This window comes from Halichoerus grypus, chromosome 1 (genome assembly GCF_964656455.1).
Source record: "Halichoerus grypus chromosome 1, mHalGry1.hap1.1, whole genome shotgun sequence".
Taxonomy (NCBI): domain Eukaryota; kingdom Metazoa; phylum Chordata; class Mammalia; order Carnivora; family Phocidae; genus Halichoerus; species Halichoerus grypus.
Window position 1 is genome coordinate 108,773,999 of NC_135712.1, and position 22,140 is coordinate 108,796,138.

Here is a 22,140-nt window from a genome sequence, read left to right on the forward strand (position 1 = left end):
AAAAGTACTTAGAAAAACTTCCCAAAGAAATGTGAATTATTCTATGTAAACCTTTTCTTGTTAATTAAATAGCAGTAGTAGAGTGGAAAGAAAATAGAGTTTAGCATCAGAAATTGTGGGTTCTATCTAGTTACTATACTTACCAGCTATGGAATCATGAATACTGAGTAAGATAATGGATAGATAGCTGAAAACACATAATACAAATCTGGTTAAAATAAACAGTTCTGTTATTTGACCTCTAGGGTTTTTTTGTTTTGTTTTGTTTTTTTATTAATGTGACAAGCGTATTTCAAAATGGTTAGAATAATAATAGGTTTTATAAGTAGTATTAAATTCAGCAATGTTCTGCAATTAAGGCATTGGAATTCTCAGGACATTAATGTCAATGTTTGAACTTATTCAAAACTGGACAGTCATTTGCATGTTTGTTAAGGAGAGAGCTCTCTGAAGTAATATATTTTGTGCTCACCATATTTAACTCAGCCATGTTTGGAGAACAACTTCCAGAAGCAGGAACAGAGAGCTTATCATAACAGGAACAGGCACTATTTTAATATTTTAGAAAGTCATTTTAAAGTTTCATGACAAATATTATGGAGCTTATTATAAGCTTATATATATATATATATATACACACACACATATACACATATATATATATACACACATATACGTGTGTGTGTGTATACCTGTTGTTCAATAATAACCACCATAGACTTTATTTTCCATTAAGCTTGAGCTATATGAAACTTTAAAAAAGGAGTACTGGATAATCAATAAGTTTATCAAGGTATCCAAAGCATTAGTAGTCATGAGCATACAAGCTAATGCCAAGAATTATCTGTATTTTCAACTCAAAAAGGATTATAATCTCCACAGTTTAAAATTCTGGTGGTTATGGGTAATGATCTTAGCTGATTGTATAATTAATTCCCAAGAGAGATATCTGATGATGTCATATCTAGTTTCAATCTGTTATCAAATAATTGTACAAATTTTGTCCATCTAAACTTCAGACATCAATGTCAGCTACCTCAGAGGATTTCTGTTAAGATCAAATGGGAATTGTCTTAGGGGCGCCTGGGTGGCTCAGTCGGTTAGGCAGCTATATTCGGCTCAGGTCATGATCCCAGGGTCCTGGGATTGAGTCCTGCATTAGGCTCCCTGCTCAGTGGGGAGTCTGCTCCTCCCTCTCCCTCTGCCTACTTGTGCTCTCTCTGTCAGATAAATAAATATTAAATAAATAATCTTAGAAAAATAAAATAAAATAAAAAACAATGGGAATTGTCTTTGAAATCTAAAAGGCAGAACCCCTCATTACCATTAGGCCAGAGAACACAAGCATATTTCTATAGATAATATAGCTAAGAGTTTGTCACCTTACCTCATGTAATTAAAAAAAAAAAAAAAATCTGAATGTATAGGAATGGCCAACTGAAAAAAAACCTTCCATTAAATCCACTTCCAGATTTTCATTTATTCATTCCTATGAATGCATGCATAAACCAATAGGACAGGAAAATACACACAACTTTGAAACAAGCTCATCAATATGCCAAAATGCTGAAATCTATAGTTACTTTTATTACTCTTTCTAGATAAATGAAGATTGGGAAAGTTTAGCTTTAAGTTGAAGGAAGAAATGAGTGGAAGAACTGCAAAAATGAGTGGCCAAGCTTAGTAATTACTGTATTTTAAACAACTTACAACTCTTTCCTCTCCCAAACAAAGCTCCAACTAGCTACAGGGAATAGTAACTGACGGACTAGATGTTTTAAACGGGATAGAACTAATTTTAAGGAGCCATTCTAAAGCCTTATGACAGATTTAAAAAATAAACTACATAGACCTGTGTGCATAAAACTTGTCATATTTCTTAGTAATTTTCTAAAGATATTCAAATATCATAGAAGCAGTAGCTAACCACCCTCCACAAAAATACAAAATTACAATAATCCTATCAATAAGGCTCTTTCATTAAAAGCATCTGCTTTTCTAATCGTATTTTGAATCAAATGTCTTTTATATGCAATAGATCATGACAAATCCATTAAACTCCTATAAAAATCTCAAGCTACGCATGCCTTCCACTACTACTTGAACCCTCATTTAGCTTTAAATGCTCTTTTTTTGTATGCAGTCAATCGGGACCATATTGTTTTGTGCCTGTATGAAAAAAGTCACTAGACTCTTCTGTGTCAATAAGGAGAGGAAGCGATCAGCATCCAATGGCCTAAATTAGGTACTCATGTCATGATTACGTCAGTAGAATAAAACTTTCGGCACAAGAATAATCTGTTTTGAAATAAACAAACTCCAGCTGAAAAACATTAGAAGCCAAGTGGTGTGCCCACCTTTCCTGGAATATATCCTGTGTTTATCTCATATAGACTGTTGATATAAAAATGATGCAGTTAACCACATAGCAACCTAATATTAATATCTTCATCAGTATCTGAAATACACGGTCACTGGTTAGTTTTTTGTTTGATTAATGCTATTATGCAGTATAAATGACCTTAATAATGACCAGTTTACTTGAAATATTTCGTTATGTGCACTGTGTTCTTAGCAACTTAACAAAATGTCGAATGTTAAGTGTATTGGAGGAGGCAGGTTTTTAATTGAGTCACAAATAACTGTACATAAGGTAAATGATGAGAAGTTAGGATTTAAATAGCAGGTGTTGGCACCCTGCGGAGTAAGTATTTTATAGACTATTTGCATTTAGAATCACCGGGCAGATTTGTGAAAAAGACTCCCAAGCCCCACTGAAAACCTACTGCATCAGTCTATGGGGATGAGGCCCTGCATTTTTCGCAATCATCCAGGTGATTCTAATCACATTAAAACTTGAAAACCACTGCTCTAGGACTAGGGGCAGAACGAGATGACATATTTTGTAGTTGGAATGCTCAAAATGTAAACATGTTCCCAAGGAGAATGTTAACAAATGTTAAAAATTCGTCATGTTTTATCTTCTCTGTTGGATTACACTAAACTCTGAATAAAGGCATGTGTCTTTTTGTGATTAATTAATTAACTGGTTGACTGGCTCATTTTGCATTCATTTAACAAGTTACTGGGTATCATTTACGAGCTTGGCACTATCCTGATGTGGACCTTTTCTTGTTATGGATAAGACAGCAATTAAAAGGTTTCAAAGATATTCCTCACCATATTTTTTTTACTTGAAAGATGTTCACTAGTTCTCCCTAGGATATTGTTGCTCTTCAGAATAAAGTAAGGTCCTTTCCAGTACCTATAGATTTTAACAATTTCTTAAAATAATCACTGAAAATAAAACTGCTGCTTGGAAATTACAAAAACGTATCCCAAAGTCACAAAATGGAATTTTAAAAGCCTCATTTCAGTGACCAATATTTAAGACCTTTGCTCCTCTTTAGAGAATACCATAAATACTGAATTTTACAGTATAGAAAGTACGCAGCTACAGTCTCCTAAAAGGTATCCAACAAACAATGGATAATAGGGATACTGATACAAAGTTTATGTGTGTGTTTTACATCTATATATTTAAATAAAATGTGTAATATATATTTGTATATTGAAATTAATGCAATATATTTAAATAGATTTATTTAAATATTATATTTAAATAAAATTTTCAATAGCTTATAGCTGGCATGAAAAGCACAAAGACAACCTAAATGTCCCTTAGAATGTCCTAACTGGATGCGATCTTATGGATTATCTCGTTCAATCCCCTGATTTTATATGTGTGGAATATGAAGCTCAGAAAAGATGAGAAACTTGACCCAAGGCTACTCACCTAAATTAGCAAAATCGCTATTCTTGGGTTCCTGTTGTTGGATTTAACATTTTTTGTAGCCTCACGTCGGGTGCTGTAAATATGTGTCAGTTCTTCCAAACAGAAGAACTAGAACGCTGATAATCTATGGTATTTTTAATTTCCTTATGGTCTAACAATGTGAAGCAAAAAGAGAGAAAGAAGTGGCAAGAACAGTTGGCCAATATTTAAACTAATGTAAACTTTTTTTCACCCTAAAAGGAACTCAAAATTCAAACATGTACTTCAGAGTTCCACGAGGAAAAACTATAGATTTAAACCTAAATAACTAAGCATGTGGCCAATCGGCAAGTACGTGTGTGCACTTACTGCCACGTCATTTAGATCCTTGTGTGCCGTGCACTTGGTGCGAGGGGAAATAAGCTGGAGAGAGGAGTGTCTAAAATCTCAGTGCCGAGCAGAAAGCCACGCCCCTGGGCCTCCGCGATATGCTGACAGATTGTAACTGTGACACTGGAGCAGATCCTCTTAGCCAGAAGAAGATAGGAAGCTGCCCTCCCACTGTCAAGCATTTAGATAAGAGGAATTCAGGTTGAGGGGAAATGAGAGTCATGTAGCAGTAGCCACTTGTGAGTCCAGCAGCAGAAGAAAATACACAAGGTAGCTTCTCACAAAAAAAAAAAAAAAAAGGAAAGAAAATAAAAGAAAAAAAAGACAGAAACCCCAAGCCAATGATAAAAGTCATCATTTTAGTTAAACACTATACAAAATACAACCGATTACAGACTACCTAAAACTGTGGGAGGATTAGGTTATAAGAGTTCTGACCACACAGCTCAGCCTTTAAAGAGATTTCAATAGAGATTTTTAAGTTTCCTAAATATCATCTCCTCCTAATAACTAATTCATTAACGTTCATCCCAGATTGCCTATTGGGTTCCCTTCAATCCACAATTATACATTAGGAACCCAGGGTATGATTCAGAAAGATCAGGGCAGGAGGAAGATGATTCACATGTTAAGCTTCCGGTAATTTTTAAATATTTACAATTTCCTAAATTTCCTCCTAATTTACCCGCAAACAGCATCAGTTTACTAGTGAGCAAGTGCAACTGCACAGTGACAAACCACCCACAAGGCAAAATGTATCTCTAGCGCTCAGCGGTCCTTGGTCCACAGGGGCTGCGCAACCAGGTCTCAAAGTCCTTTCTGAGTTCTCCGTATGGTCCTCTCTTCATTAGCAGCTTTTTTCAAAATATTCATGAAAGGTAAGAACTAAGTCTAAACAAACAACTCTAAACAATATACAGGAGCCAGAATCTCTTGCTTCCTCTCTGTACTATCACCTGTATGGGAATGAGTTATACAATGTTTAAAAACGGAATTCTACTTCATACCCAACTGGAACAAAGATCCTTTCTATGACCCATAGAACATATGGCACATAGTTGTGCCTCAACTTTCCCCCTAAATTTATTGCCCTGTAAGATGGAGTTAATGATAGTATCTTCCTCAGAAGATTGTTTTGAAGGTGAACTATGTGATGCATGTGATGGGTTGATGCCGCGTTTGGTAGACAGTAAATACCCCATAAATACCAACTATTGTTAGTACCATCAAAAAAGGTAGTGGCAGTTATAACTACACTGAAATCTGAGATCCTCTCTGCAGTGCATGTAGTGAAACCCCATAAACAAGAAATTGGTGCTTATTAAATGAATTCCTGCTCCACTGATAAATTATTAGTGTCAATTATGCTCACACAACAGCCTTATTTTGCCTCTTTCTCAGTAATTAACAACACTCAAAACTTCTCAGCCCTAAGTATTGCCTCATCCTAACCAGGGAAAAGAAGAATCATTTTGTTCCTTAGTTGGACAAGAATGCCAGGCTTTAGAGCTTCACTGTACAGGGATGTTGCCATTTTTTTCTTCATTCTAGAGCTTACCAAATCCATTAATTTATAGCCATGCTGAAATTCTGAACAACCACTTCAATGTAAGAATTACATCTTTCATTTCTTTCTCATGCTGCAATAGCAAAGCACATACATCTGATCATCCCTGACTCTGAGACTTAGAGCATGATGCAATTTCCAATTTAAAAACTTTTTTATCAGAGCACACTTCACAAGCGAAGCTGCCTTGCTATTCCAACCAAAATACAGTGAGGTCTGTGAGGAAACTTGCAGTAATAAATTTTAAAATGCTTGATACCTAGTCACTGAGCAAACCGTCGTGAGAACAAGTGTCAGGGGAGGAAGAGAATTTATTCTTAATAGAAGTAACACCAACGATGAACATTTAGGGAGCATGTGCTGTGTGCCAGACACTGGCCTAACTCTTTGAGGAAAGTGTCGTTATTACGTCTACTTTAAAGATGAGGAACCTGAGACATAACGAGGTGAACAGGCAGTCCGACCCCAGTTTCAAGTTCTTATCCACTGTCATACGTAGAGATGCTGTGGCTTTTATACACATTCCATTCAAACACAGCATACCTCAATTCTCACAAAATGCTCCAAACACTAAACCAAAATCTCTGCTTTGATTTTTTTTTAACCTTTATGGCCATGGAAGAAGCAAACAAAGAGCACACTTCGAAAATCAGAATGGAGTCCATAAAGAAGCCAAGATCTATAAAGAACTTCTCAAACTCAACACCCAAAAAACAAATAATCAAGTCAAAAAATGGGCAGAAGACATGAGCAGACACTTCTCCGAAGAAGACATACAAATGGCTAACAGACACAAGAAAAAATGTTCATCATCATTAGCCATCAGGGAAATTCAAATCAAAACCACACTGAGATACCACCTTACACCAGTTAGAATGGCAAAAATGGACAGGGAAAGAAACAACAAATGTTGGAGAGGTTGTGGAGAAAGGGGAACCCTCTTACACTGTGGGTGGGAATGCAAGCTGGTACAGCCACTTTGGAAAACAGTGTGGAGGTGCCTCAAAAAATTAAAAATAGAGCTACCCTATGGCCCAGCAATTGCACTCCTAGGTATTTACCCCAAAGACACAGATGTAGTGAAAAGAAGGGCCATATGCACCCCAGTGTTCATAGCAGCAATGTCTGCAATAGCCAAACTGTGGAAAAGAGCCGAGATGCCCTTCAACAGACGAATGGATAAAGAAGATGTGGTCCATATATACAATGGAATATTACTCAGCCATCAGAAAGGATGAATACCCAACTTTTACATCAACATGGATGGGACAGGAGGAGATTATGCTAAGTGAAATAAGTCAAGCAGAGAAAGTCAATTATCATATGGTTTCACTTATTTGTGGAACATAAGGAATAGCATGGAGAACATTAGGAGAAGGAAGGGAAAAATGAAGCGGGGGGGAATCGGAGGGAGAGATGAACCATGAGAGACTATGGACTCTGAGAAACAAACAGGGTTTTAGAGGGGAGGGGGTGGGGGGATGGGTTAGCCTGGTGATGGGTATTAAGGAGGGCACGTACTGCATGGAGCACTGGGTGTTATAGGAAAACAATGGATCATGGATCACCACATCAAAAACTAATGATGTATGGTGACTAACATAACATAATAAAATTTAAAAAAAGAAAAAAAAAAGAAACCAACTAATCATTCCTACCTCAAGTCTGTCTGTCCGCATTAGTTTCTGTGCGGCAGCTGCAGCAGCCGCAGGTACAGGGACCCCAGGATTCCCTGTAACCAACATTGGTGCGGTCGGCAAGATCTCTGCTGGAACCAGGCTCGGGGACACAGGTCCCAGGTAGGGATTAAAGGCTGCTGATGCATTGGTGGCTAAGCTTGGTGCAACTGAAAACATTGGCTGAAAAAGAAAATAAAAAGCAAAATTTAATCTACAGGTCTTGGCCCGAATTTGATATCCCACATTACATATCGATCCTTCATCCATCCACCCATCCATAATCCATTCTTCCTTCCCTCCCCTCCCTCCTTTCATTTAACTCTGTTTCTTTACTCCCACTAGGGATAAGAATGTTTCTTAAATAAGCAGTCATCCAGTCAATGTTTTTCTAAAATATAATAGGTGATTAACCCATTAAATTTCTGCTGGGATTTTGAAACTTGGGTGTCTATAATACTTGTAATTTCTTTTTGAATAATAGATCAGTTATTCAATGCAGTAATTTCTTGTGGTCACCTCATCTCCATTTTTGTCCTGATTTAATCCTAGAAACTTGTCTAAGAAATAATTTTATAATTGCTATGTCAGATGAACTTGAAAGATCTGTTTACAACAGTTAATGGGTTGCAAGTATCCTATTATCTGGAATAAATAAAGCAGAACTCCCAGCAGATAACAAAGTTTCACAGTCAATATAAACTGTGAATAAATCTCATGGGATATGTGAAAGATGATGATGACACAATTTCTTTTGAACACACAAGGTAAAGTATTTGGCATATTCACTTGTTGTATGTTTTTCTGGAGAAACTATAAATATTCCACCAGCTTATCACACACTTGTGAAATATTTAACAAAGAATTTACCTTACTAGGAAGAAACCATTCTGAATTTGAAGTCTGAGACAGAAAGCTAAACAAATGCTACATGATTTTTCAAGGAAATACACAAGGTAGCACTGACTAAAATATCACAAGATAGAATTTCTGCCAGAAATGCTTTCATGGATATAGGAGGGTGGTTTCTATTTGTGATATGACAATTTGCGTATCAGGAAATACATCTGTTCTTGAGTAGAATTAAATAATTTACCTGAAAGCTACTTTAATGATTTGCTTTTCCAGTTTTTTTAAAGCATAATATAGCACAACAATTTTCCACCTTATGGGTGGTGTATTTTTAACTTCCTGATTCAATGGGGTTTCAATTCTTGAAGTTTAATATTTTGTGTAATAATAATGTTTGTCTCCAAAACTCAGAAACTCATGGACAAAATGGATCCTGTTCTTTAAAGGACTTCTTAACAATTAATTTTCTTTACCCTACCGTAAGGAACAGAATCGCAGAAATTTTTTAGAATGAAGGGAATGTTAGAATGTAGCTAATTCTTCCCTCTTATAGAAATAAGAAGTTAGATGAACACTGAGTTTACACAGAATTCAAGAGAGCTTTGGAATAAAGTTCTATGCAATTGAGATGTAAAAGTAATTCTTATAGCTCAAAAGAAATGTTTTTAAAAAATAAAATATGTCCTTATTTAGTCTGGCCCTGACTTATCCTGTATTTAGAAGAGTACAATGGAATTCAAGTGTTCTTTTTCTTGGGGCAGTGGTTCTCAAGTACGTTCGGGCGATTTTGCCTTGTAGGGCACATTTGGCAATGTCTGGAGACATTTCTGATTGTCACAGCTTGGGGGTGCTGTTGCATCTAATGCGTAGAGGCCAGGGATGCTGCTAGGTGGCCTGCAACACACAGGACAGCACCTCACACCAAAGAATTATCCAGCCCCAAATGTCAATAGTGTTTAGGTTGAAAATCCCTGTCCTAAGGGACGCACTCGTCTTTTGACTTCACAAACTGTTTTAGGACAAAATCTTTGCAGCTAGTGTATACATTCTTACTAAGAAGACCATGGAAAATAGAAATATTTCATACATAATTTGATTCACTTGGGAGAAGAAACAATAACACCGTACATTCCACTGGGATTTTCAAGTTATAATTACGCCTCCAGACGTGCTGGTTTGAATGCCACGGTTAGCTACCCTGCCAGGTCGGTGGCTCCTGCCTGATGAAGTGGCCTCAAGCAATACCTCTGATGCACACCCCCATCCCTGCCCAAAACACTGACAACCGGAAACTACCTGAGTGCTCCAGATACTAACAATCCATAATCGGTCAGAAACTGGGGCCCAGAGCAATCTCTGTCCATCAACAGTTACTTGAATAGCAGCTGACCTTATGCTGCCCCACTGTCTAATGGCTGCTAAGGCATTACCATGGCGAGGGCTGACCTGTACGGTGAGTCCATGTTGAACTTGGACTTCTATTCAGAAATATTCAGGTCGAACATACACTGTTACATACTGTCAGATACAAAATGTGCCATTCCAACCAGACCAGCACTCTAATGTTCTATATTAGGTATTTAAAAATTATAAGAAATTTAGCATAAAAGACCAGAAGACCAGTTTAAAATATGGAGAACACAGCCAGTCCATATCATTCCTCTTCATATTCTATTGCTATGAATTAACATGGATTTCCAGGTAGTGGATTTTTAATGTATACTCTGGAAAGGTACTGAGATGTTTATGTCATTGTACATTATTTAGAAGCAGAGGTCAAATTTACAAACGTATTTGGAGGCAAGAAAATCATTCTTTTTTTTTTTCCTAAGGAAAGCATTCTTATTTTAAGAAAATAAGACCAGTGACCAATAAAATGCAGCTCTGTTAAATCTCAGTGAATAAACTTATAATCCATGATGCATATAATGCAGCAGTTGCATGTCACAAATAAAAGGATACTTCCCCTAAATAAAAATATTGATCTCACTAACTGGCAACAATTTTCCTGCTGGATTGTTTCTACAGAGATGTCACATGAATTGATTTTCTAACTTAATGCAGCAGAGCAAATGCAAATCTGAAAAATTTTAGGGCACCATCCCCAAGTAAAATCTAGCAGCTTGAAAAATCTAAAACATCAACTATTCAGCAAGCATTCTCTCCAATTGTTCTCTCTCCAGATAAGTGAAGCTATTTGCTAAACCAGCAGAGGATCAATAATAATAGCTCTATACTTTGAAACTTGATTCCAAAAGCTGCTCCCAGAAAGTGCAACATTCCTTCCTTTATTTAGAGGTTTTGTAAATTTGTTACATTCCTTCTTCAAAGAGCACCTTGTTGAAGGTAGGTCACCGCGTGGCCCCATCAGTGCCCTAATCGGATTAGAGAGGCACTTGAACTTCTGCGCTGCCAAGTCTCCTTTCCGAAAGCCATCCTGCAGAGGGTTTCGGCAGAATCGCAAGGACGGACATTAATGCTATGGTTTTATCAAGTGCATCCTATTTTCTCTGAGGTATCCACAGGATAACATACAACTATGTAACTGGCATATCTGATACTGACTACGTCCTTGTAATAACGATTTACAGATATCTTTGTTCCTGGAAGGCATAAGGAAGGTTGGCTTATGATTGCCTTTTGCCAGTGAACACCCTCAGCAGAGAAAAACAAATTGCAACCCTACTAAATGCTCGTGCATTTATGGGCTAATCACTTGTTTGTTGTAGACATTTGATTCCATTAAAGTAATCAGGCTTTATTAGAAATTAAAATGATATTCAATTTCACATGATGACCCTAGTTAAATGTGTGCAAACATGATTATTACTATAATTCCTTCTATTTATCGTGTGCCAGGCATTGTGCTAAGTGCTTTACCTATGTTACTGTATTTAATGCACATAACAGTAAAATGTAAACTCCATGGGCAAATAAAGCCAAAAACTCCATTGTTTCTGTTTTGAGTTGGGGGGCAGATATCTGTATCGTTCACTGCTAAATCCCCAAGATCTAGCTAGATGCCTAGCACATAGTAAGTACTCAATAAATATACACTGAATAAGTGAGTGAATGAAGGAATGTGTGGATGAATTACAGTCTTGTCAGGTGGGTTTTATTAGTCCCTCCCATTTTGCCGACAGGGTAAAGGGCTCACATAGATTACATATCCATCATCACAAAGGAGAGCATGAAAGACTTAAGATCTGGACACAGGTGTGTTCCAGGTGATCCTGAAACCAGTGATTCTCGGGGCTGGCTGGCCATTAGAATCCTCTGGAGAACTTCAACCCCTGAACGCCCTGGCCCTCCCCACTCATCACAATCCCGTCAGTACTATTTAAAACTCTCCTGGGACATTCCCCTTCTATACATTACGTGGTCTTCTACTATTGAAAAACAGAAACAAGTTCCGATTTTGGATTGTATGTGAGGTCTCCAAGGAGACATGTTTCCTCACAGCTTTCTTCTCTACAATGCTTTTCCCTCTACATGGAAGGTTGTTCCTGCCCAGGCCTCCTGCTTAATTCTAATCACGCTTCAAGAATCACGACTCTCTCTTCAAGTTTCCCCTGATCCGCCCACATCTCCAACTACGAAGAGGTTTTTTCCTACCCTCTGTTACCATAGAACTCCTCACCACTCGAATTTGGCATTGATCACCACATGTGTTTACTTAACCCTCTCTCCTCCTCAAACTAGACTGCAGGCATCCGAGTGTGACTTCTGCACGCTTCCTTCACCCTGCACGGAGCCTGTGGCTGCCATCGACACACCCCCTCTGCACACACTTCTTTCATGGCGGTATTAATGCATTTGCTGTGTTTCTCCAGCACACAAACTCACTAGCAAATGCATTAAATATTTTCTAGTATAGCTATGTGAATGTTAAAAAAAAAAAAAGTGATTTAATGTTACTTCCTTTCCACTTGACAATGTAATCATTAATTGATCTAGGATGCTTGTTTGAAAAGTATAATTTCTTTTAGTTTTGTTTTGCAGCTTTTTTAAAATACTGAGGTTTCTAAGTTTCAGTACCGTGGTATTGCCATGCTGTAATGTTGCAAATATCATAGGGGCCCTAACTTATTTTAATACATTATGTGAAACAGTGTTTGTGATTTTTTAAAAAATGGAGTATATGTAATAAATAGTATCTAATCAGTATTTGATACGATTTATGGAATACAATTTTTTCAGATTTTTCTAGATTTTACCTTTGTGCATGTGCGTGTGTGTGTGTGTGTTTGTAAAGGTTGAACCTGCAAGTAGTAAAAAAATAAAGCTTTTTTTGTTCCTTGACAGCACATAATCAAGGTGTAAAAAGCCATGTTTCTGGGTACACTCAACCCTGTATAGGACTGAGAGAAGTCCCTGTAAACAATTATTTTGAATATTAAACAGCCAAAGATTAAGGGGCGTTCCCAACAAATTCACATTACAATCTCTTTTTTTTTTTTCCCCTAAGAGTGTAGGATATGACTCTAATAAAATAAGAAATACTATTTTAAAGTCTGCTTCTAGACCGACTTGTTGACTGGGCAAATCACAGTGACCACCTGGCTTTATTTTTAATCTCACCTTACCACTTCAATCTAGCTTTCCTGAAGTAACAAACATTTACATAAAGAAGACTCACTTCTGGCCCAGCGAGTAAAAAGGTATCAACACATATGGCCTGGTCCCTAAGATTCGGGCCTGTCTGCAAGCTGCTCGAGGAAGCACCGGCCGGCTCCTTGACTGAAACAGGCACTAGATGGAGCACGGATGACGGCCATGGTGGCCACATTTTACTGGAAATGCTTTCTCAGAAGTGGCCTTGTCTCAATCACTAGGTTGGGAAACCTGGAGGGTAAAGCACTAGGTTGGGAAACCTGGAGGGTAAAGCAATTTAAGAATTCTAGGTGTTCCTGGAAATGTGACATATGGTGACTTCAAAGCTTTCAGCACTCAGCCACCAACAACCGTGAGGTGGGAACACCAGGACAGCGAAGGTGAGGCGACGGGGACAGCAAGAGAGCTCCCAAGACTTTTTAGCTAAGTCCGGTAACTTTGCATTTCTTTTTCCCTAGGCTACTTCAAATTCATGAAATGCACAGGAATTCAACTTGAGTTATGTACCTCAAGGCAGCTAGGTGTGTGTGTACCTTAAGGGGAGCTGCCCTCAGACATTACCGATGGCCAGGGCTAAGCTTTGGGAGAGCAGGGAAAAGGCACAGGAGTGGAGTGGAAGTGCAGAGCTCAGACACAGCTCTTCATAACCATTCCTTATGCAGAGCTCTTCAAGGGCAATGACAAAAGCCTGGAATCGACGGAACTGCTGAAGACATCTTTCTGGGATGGATCAAAGAAACACACCAGATGCTTCCAAGTTGTGAGCCACAAGATATGGTCTATATTTGGTTAGGTTGCTTAGTTTTCTGGTTGGATTATCTCTGCATCAGAGAGTACATAGCAATGTAATAATTTTTTTTTTTAAAGTAGTACTTAGAAAAAAATCCAAATATTTAATTTTTTACATTTGGATAATCAAATACTATAGGTCTTCCATTTCTCTTCAAAGATCACATAATAAAGAGAAATACGATCTTTTTACATTTTTCTTAGGGGCTTAGGAATGATAATAGAATTAATGCCAGTTACTTAATAATTTCTTATGCAAATTTTAGGGAGTAGACACACAGGTAAATTCAATTACTTATTTTCAACTACTTATTTTCTTATCTTATGAAACAGAAATAATTATGAAATTGTTAGGAACTTGCAGATAATAATATATTTGAAACTTATCACTATATGTTAATGAAGGTCAGAGATTTTAAATGAATCAACGACGGACCCAGAGCTGGTTGGTGGCATATCTCCAATTAGTGTTTCTACAGCCTGAATGCTAGCACCTGAACAGCTTGGGTTAAAATCTTGGCCCTACTAAGCACTAGCTATGTACCTTGGGCAAATTACTTAACCTTTCCAAACCTCTTGTGTCTTTATGAGGGTTGCTGGAGTGGTGGGGGGTGGGAAGGATGGGGTGGCTGGGTGATAGACATCGGGGAGGGTATGTGCTATGGTGAGCGTTGTGAATTGTGTAAGACTGATGAATCACAGACCTGTACCTCTCAAACAAATAATACATTATATGTTAAAAAAAAAAAAAAAGGAAGAAGAAGATAGCAGGAAGGGAAAAATGAAGGGGCGGGAAATCGGAGGGGGAGACGAACCATGAGAGACTACGGACTCTGAGAAACAAACTGAGGGTTCTAGAGGGGAGGGGGGTGGGGGGATGGGTTAGCCTGGTGATGGGTATTAAAGAGGGCACGTACTGCATGGAGCACTGGGTGTGATATGCAAACAATGAATCATGGAACACTACATCGAAAATTAATGATGCAATGTATGGTGATTAACATAACATAATAAAAAATAAATAAATAAAATAAAATACCTCTAAAGTTGAGAAAATATCATCTACTTTATAGGACGGTTGTGAGGATTTATGATACAAAAAGTAGTGAGTGCAGTAAATGCCCTTAGAGTGTTTTATCTGCCCCCCAAATGGAAGTCCTCTTTCTGCCTCTTGGCTTGGTGCATTTCATAACAACAGAATAAAGTATACGAAAACAGGAAGCTCTCCTATAAACCCCTGCATTCCCCAAGTCACCTCAGTGTCATCTTCTCAAGACCTTAAGTTGAGAGACTCAGTCTCTCAAAATTTCTGAAAAGATGAAAACCCAACCGAGTGGCAGAGCAGCTACTGCCTGGTCTCAGCGGTACCCTCATCGAGCCCCAGGCCGCCCCTGCTGAGAGTGTGCTAGGATATATCCAGCCGTAGGCCCCATTCTATGCTGCGGGCTCTAGGATGGGGCTTGTACTCTGGTTCCTGCTGCCGACTCCTTTGGAATCACAGGGCCAGGTAAACTACCACAAACCTCTGCCTGTCTTCCTTGTATCCAGGAAACTCCTTACTTCATTCTTTGACTCATCAAGTAATTTTTGATCTCGCTATATGCCAGGCACAATAGGAGAGGCTTCCAGATTTGATTAGAACTTCCCTGCTCCTTCTCCCTCTTCGTGTTCCCTCAGCTACGGTTTAAGGGGCCAAACTGGTTCGCCCTAAAAAAATAAGAGGCTTCACCTACTTGACTACAAACCCTGAAACTGCTCAGATACTCCTACCGCTCCTGATATTATGGATCTGCTCACAGTATCACCTCCTTCGATAGAACCCCTACCTGGGCTGGATTCAAGCGTGTGCTGTGTCTTCGAACACTAATATCTATACCAGTGGCCATGCTATTTGAGTGGCAACCATGTTCTGCATTGGTCACCTGGCAGCTTCCAGCCTTGTTATAATCCCTATTTGCTGACCCAGAATTCAAGTTCCAGTGAGCAGCTGGTTATGACCATCTCATTTATTTCTGAATCTCTGTATGATTACTCTCATCAGCAGGGCTGACTACACAAAGGATCTAAAAGTCTCAGGTGGGATTCTGAAGACAAATTTCCTGGATTAAAGCCTTCTCTACAGTCATTAAAGCCTCAAATGTTTTAAAATTGAATAATTAAAATGACTTCTATACTTATTACAAAAATGTCACCCTGAACAGAGTATATTTTTAGACTATGATCTCGGGATGCCTTTAGTAGAAGGGTTAATTCTGCATTCAAATCTAGTCATACCAGGGAAAATTAACATAAAGCCCGAATGTGCTCACAACTAATAAAAATAAATGTTTTGTCTAAGTAGAGAATTTTCCAACAAAAACACCAGGACATGTGATTTGTCTGCTGGTTTCAGAAATTGTGATTTCGTGATTTCATGCACACCACAAATGTGTTACTGTATTTTACAGACATGAGCATAAATGTTGTTTACAGTCTGTCCCAGGATTACCCCTGTGATGACCCTGGAATGGCCCTGAGAGTAAAGCTCAAGGACTAAGTCAGGAGACGGGCCAAGACTTCACGGTGAGGAGCTCAATGCCGTGACCAGCACTGTTTCCGGCAGCACAGGAATCACACCTGCTGACCAGAGGTGCTTCCGGTCACTGAGCGGGTAGAGCCTGATGGTTAGCAGCCTTTAAATGTTTAAGTGGAACAAAGTATCTCACATCAAGGAGAAATCTTAGATCAGCTAAAGTAGTAGCCACCCCAAGGATTTATCAGATCGCTCTGAAACTGTGTGAGAGGGCCAGCTGTGAAAGACACCTCTTGTCCTGTATTTTATGCTAGCGAGAATGACTGTAACTTTTTTTTTTAACCACATGGAAATCTTCATGCTATCCCAAAGCAGATATAATACTAGCAGATGCCACAAAAATAAATTTAAGATACCATATTTTTAACTGAGCCCCCAATAATGGAAAAAAATATATCAGGTTAAAACAGACACAGAATTATAATATTCTCTCACCTCAACTGTATAGTACTGATAATTGGTATCACTGCCGATGTGATATGGAGATCCCTCCCACCTCGAAATGCAATCCCCCCCTCTTTTTTGGAATGATTGGTGCATTAAGTTCTAAGAGAGAATAATAATTACATTGAGTTCAGGTGTTAAAATGTATTAGGAAAAAAATTAGTTAGCACACATGCTACAGTCAGCATATCAGAAAAATGTGGGTCTTCACATTCCCACAACCCCATTAACAGTGCATATAAGTTACTGACATAAATTACTGACAGATATATTCTGATCATTACAAATTTTAACATGCATTTAAATACATAATTACTATATCACAATCAACATCAGAATAACCTTTTGTAATCTACAATTACTTATGATAGTAATCTTACATTTTTATGAATAAATGTGAGTAAAGGTTATTAAAGTCATTTATCATATACACTCCCCCAAACTCCAGATAAATAAATAAATATATGTGCTCAGAATCAAAAGTTATTCACATACACTGCTCAGCAAACATTAAATCTCTATGACCACCTACAGTTTAAAGTATTTAGCTCTTTGCTTAAAAGCCCTGGGAGTTTCTGCCGCTCCTGATTAGTTCTCTTTTAATGCATGATACCGACTCACCACTGTCAAAATTTTGCTAGCATTTGTAACTACAAAATAATTTCACTTTGAGTTTGAAAGAATAACAAAGGCTCCTTTTCAATAAAGAAAATGATGCAAACAGATTCTCTTCAAGGAAGCAGGAAAGGAAAAATTTTTCTCAAAACTAAAGATGATCTATACCAAATTTTAAAAATATTATTACCATTAAAGGAGTCTGAAAATGCACATGGACTATATTGATCAGTTTGATGACCATTTTAACTCCTGCAAATCACAGGATTTCACGTGAAGAGAATTTTAGGGGGAAAACATGCCATAAGTAAATTTCCACATGATTTAGCGAGAAGATGAGTAACTTCACAGTGTGAAAACTGTTTCAGGCTTTGCTTGGTAATTTTGTTAGAAAATGCTAGACACCTGATACCGTTACCTATGTTCACTTAATCGAGTGCACTCATCACTTTCATACTGAAACTAAGCACTTGGAATTACAAACTTGATGAATGAGGACTGAAAACGTGCTTACCACGGGTTGTAACGGGGCACCGGGCATCATGGCATTGGCTAGTTGCATTTGCTGGGCCAACATGGCCATGTTCTTCTGCTGAATCAAGTTATTGCGCCCATTTATCTCCAACTGCGTTTTTAAGTGTGGGGGTGGATGAAGATATTTGCAGTTCTCCCTGGAGCAACGACCCTAAAAAAAACAAAAGCAGAAAATACCATTTAAAATACCATTAGACCAGCAAATCTTAAAAAATAAAAATAATGCAAACCTACCACCTGGATCTACCATGGGTTTCTAACACACTGTATTGTCCATATCCATTTATCATACATTTAGAATAAGTAATGAATTCACCCAAATGCATTATCAAAATGAGGTGTTAAGACATTTGAGAAAGTCTTAAAGCTTAAAGAAGTTCCCTTCTTTTAATATTAGCACTAATATTTCTAGGTCCAAGTTTAAAAATCTACAAACTGCCAGGGTAAGATTAAAATAAAGAATATGAAATGAAGAATAATATTAGCTCCTTCCAAATCTCCTGGTTAACTTTAATGAACCCAAGAGAAACATGAAGTTTTAGCATCTATTTTTACTTGTATTGAGTTCTAAGGAAATGAACTTAGAGGATTCAAGGCACACTGTGTCTTCAGTTAAGCACCTTTACAAGTATCTCATAACAAATAAAATTAAATTACTACTAAGCTTTACAAACCCGTGTATTAAGAAATTTGCAGGCGAAAAAAAGAAAATGCCCATATGTTCCTACTGTACATAGAGATTAGTAAGTATAATGAAATACTGGTGGAAAACGTAGCCTTTAACCTTTCAAAGATAAATCTAGTCTCCATTGCCCAAGAGCTATAAAACAATAGAAAATAGACATATATACCATCCTCCAAAAGATTTATAATGTAAAATGGAGAAACAAAATATTAGAAAAAAGTAAGAAATGTGAATATACCCTTCCTTTCGGGACATTTCTTTTCATCAAAAATATGTATTAAAGTCTGTAATATGAAATAGTGTATAAGGGATTTATTTCATATTATTTCAATTCTATCATTCCACTATTCCCATATTATTTCAATATGTTCTCAAGTCTTTATAATGAAAGGTCTTATCAATTATTACCCTGACAACTTCTTTCACCAATAAATCTAATTAGAACTGTTTGGGAGGGTCAAAGAAAGATTCAGTTGAAGCCATCAACCACTTTTCCTGAGCTTTCTTTGATTTTTCTAAGAAAAATCCATTTGCCATCATTTGACCTTATACTGTAAACTGATGCAGCACGCTTGAGTTTGTGACAAAAATCTTGTCACAATCCTAATTTGAAAGATCTATTTCTGGCTTGTTTTGATTCAGTTTTTTAGGAACAAGTTTCTGCAAAGGGCTAATATCATAGGATACTGCCTTTCATTTTAGCAAGCTTTATGTAATAAAGCATCACCAATAATGTTTTAAATCAGAAGGTGGCAGAAGACAGTAGTTGATACCAAGAAACTGTCAGGTCCTAAGACCTAGGGTAGAGGCCTAGGTCTCCCATCAGCAGCAGGAACTGCATACAAAACTAACTTTTTTTTTGTCTCAGGCCTTTTATCCATTTCAAAATTGCTATATAACCTACACCATACGTTTCTTATGAAGATCAGAGGAGATAATGTATATGTCACGCCCTTGGCCCTGCACGGCACTCTGTGAGCAAGGTAAAGGTCAGGAGCTGCTATTTGCCACGACCCCCACCCCCTTTAATCATATACCCAGCGAAAGAAAAACAAAATATCGCCATGAAGGTAATTTTTATAATATCTCTTAGTTATGCCTATTGATATGTTCACAAAGTAACATTTATATATTTATGACTTATTCTACAGGAAATCATGCTTGGTATCTGTTGAGATCATGAGCATGTTATTAGCTTGAAAGCATCCGGATGAAAAGCAACTTTTACCCAAAAACAACACTTAAGAGTCACAGGAGAAACCACAGAGAACGCCTGGCCAACATAAATAACCTCATGGCTACCATGTGGTACGATCTCAGGGCTACCCAGTTGAGGTGTCCTAGAGAAAACCTGCTTCCTCTCAGGACAAAGAACAATTTGGCTCTAAGAGAAATTCTGGTTCTCAGTATCGCCACATTATTTTTCATACTAATACTGGATCTATTTAAGTGAAAATAAGCAAGATTATATCCAGCCCGAGGATTCGGTTACTGTCAATTCACTCAGATCAGTTTCTATAGCTCCATAAATAGCACAGAGATAGCCCTAGGCCTTGAACTAGGCCTGGCCAACACTAACACTGATCTTCCTAAGCTCTTCATCCCAGTGCCTCCCCACACACAAACCACCCAGCCCCTCCTCCCTATTAACACAGCTCAGATTGAAATAATGGAGACAAATCATATTGCCCTATATACATTCTGTGTCAGATCATGTCAAACCTTTCAAGAGGAGCTCACACCTTTGGTTTTCATTTTTTTATTTATACTTACTCAGGAAAAATGCCATTCTAATTTCTTACACATGCTACCTTTCTATACACAGCTTGATTTGACTGCACTGAAACTTCACTTTCAAAAGCTATGTTCCTAAGAATCAACTGAGGATATTCGGTGAAAAGGTATACAGACGAGCAGGCCTCTTCCACAGTCTGTGGTGGTAGCTCTCGGGGAGCCCAGAGATCTGCATTTTAATAGTATTCCACATTATTGCTATATCAGGCAAAAAAACACTGCAAAAACAAAATTCCGCAAAGCCACGTGAATTTTCCACTGACATGTGTGGGAAAAAAACCAGAGTAGCCTCTGCAATTGACGTTAGATAAACTCAGCTTCCTAGGAAGTTCAAAACGTGTTTAATGCTGGCTATGCTGCTGAATAATTGTGGTTTGACAAATAAAAAGGTCAAGAAAAAGTCAGAATAAACATCCTCTTCTAGAGGACTGCCTAAAACTCTGGAGAAAATCACCAGGATACCTTTTGTTAAGAGTTAAGGTGAACGTGCCACCGGTACTCTCCGTGTTCGTCCACGGTCTACACCTGCGGTCCCAGCACCATACCTCAATACGCATTTGCAAAATGAATGAATGAACACTTCTTAATAATTCCTTAAAGATGAATTCTACTCTAACTCTGTTCTGGAGACAATGAAACTAATAGAATGAAAACTAACTCTTAATACCAAACTTTGATTCTGAGCTGTACTAACTTACGCTTTTATTCAGAGGCCAGTAATTTGAACACCCGATAAAGCTTGCCATAATAAAGGGAGGAAAGGTAACAGAAGGTTCATAAGTTTCACCAGGGATGAAACTAGATTTGTGTAGAGATGTGATGTATTTGGTGTCCTAAAATCTATACAGTCACAATACATTCCAAAAATCTAAGTACAGAAATTCAGTCAGACCTAGCGCTCACATATGCAAATTTGTACAAAGGAACTATATTCTAAATCATCCAGAGATATCACCTCCAAGATACATTAAATTGGGCTGCTAGGAGTAATGCTAAAATAGAAAGTAGTTTTTATTCCGTTTTGATTGCTCTATGCCGTTCTACCTGTTGCCATATAATTGTACATTCTATACAACATAGCTTGGTTCGAATTGCAGAATAGCAGCTTTGTTATTTCCTTACTGTGTGACCCTGTAGGAGTTAAATTCTCTGAGTGGCCATACCTTTTTGGTAGAAAAGCAGCACCACCACTGATTTCACTCGTGATGTATAAGGGTTGAGCAAGACAGTGCGCCAAGTTCATTCATGGCTCCTGATATAACAGGCTCTCAATAAGCTAATAACAAACAGCAGTTGCTTAATTTAGCACTGTATCGGTTAAAAGTACTAAAAAAAATACAAAAAGGAAACCTGTGACAATGCATGTCAATCATTAATAATATAAGCTTGGCCCTTAATCATCATTCTGCATTTGCCACATCCACTACGGAAAATGCCACTCTAATACATTTCTTATAGTGTTATACTGCTGTGGTTTGCTTTTGTTGATTGTACTGACATTTATTGTCAGTGAGCTAGCCAGCTGACTAGCAGGCTACTCTATATAGGGTCTATACCATAAATACCTTCGACGCCACTCAAAATGGCGTTTTATAGGTTAACTGAACACAGATTTCAAAGACATCATTGTAATGTACATACTATATATTTTAAGAGAATGGAGGAAGTTCAGTAAAGTATCAATTCAGACTAAGTCCATTTTTCTCCAATATTTTTTCTACCTTCCTTTAAAAGTAATCTTTCCAAAAAAGTCAAAATTTTCCCCTTATAGTCTTAAAAGCCTGTATGAGACCAATCATGGTCATTCAAGAGATCAACTCATCAAGTCTTTAA

At 37.7% G+C, this 22,140-nt stretch overlaps 1 protein-coding gene across 21 annotated transcripts in view; it reads right to left on the minus strand.

The window, feature by feature from the left end:
• MBNL1 (muscleblind like splicing regulator 1) overlaps window positions 1-22,140 on the minus strand; it is a 202,611-nt gene that overhangs the window by 24,885 nt on the left and 155,586 nt on the right. For 17 of the 21 annotated variants that reach the window (XR_013446880.1, XR_013446873.1, XM_078070201.1 and 14 more), the window contains 3 exons: window positions 17,809-17,979; window positions 16,671-16,781; window positions 7,391-7,591 (listed from right to left, as the gene is read on the minus strand). Coding sequence is in view for 19 of the 21 variants with exons in the window: in XM_078070123.1 (XP_077926249.1) it covers window positions 7,391-7,591; window positions 16,671-16,781; window positions 17,809-17,979 (483 nt within the window). In the remaining 2 variants the exon portion in view is untranslated. The remainder of the gene's footprint in view (window positions 1-7,390; window positions 7,592-16,670; window positions 16,782-17,808; window positions 17,980-22,140) is intronic. The other 4 variants (XM_078070187.1, XM_078070170.1, XM_078070169.1 and 1 more) reach the window with 1 other exon arrangement.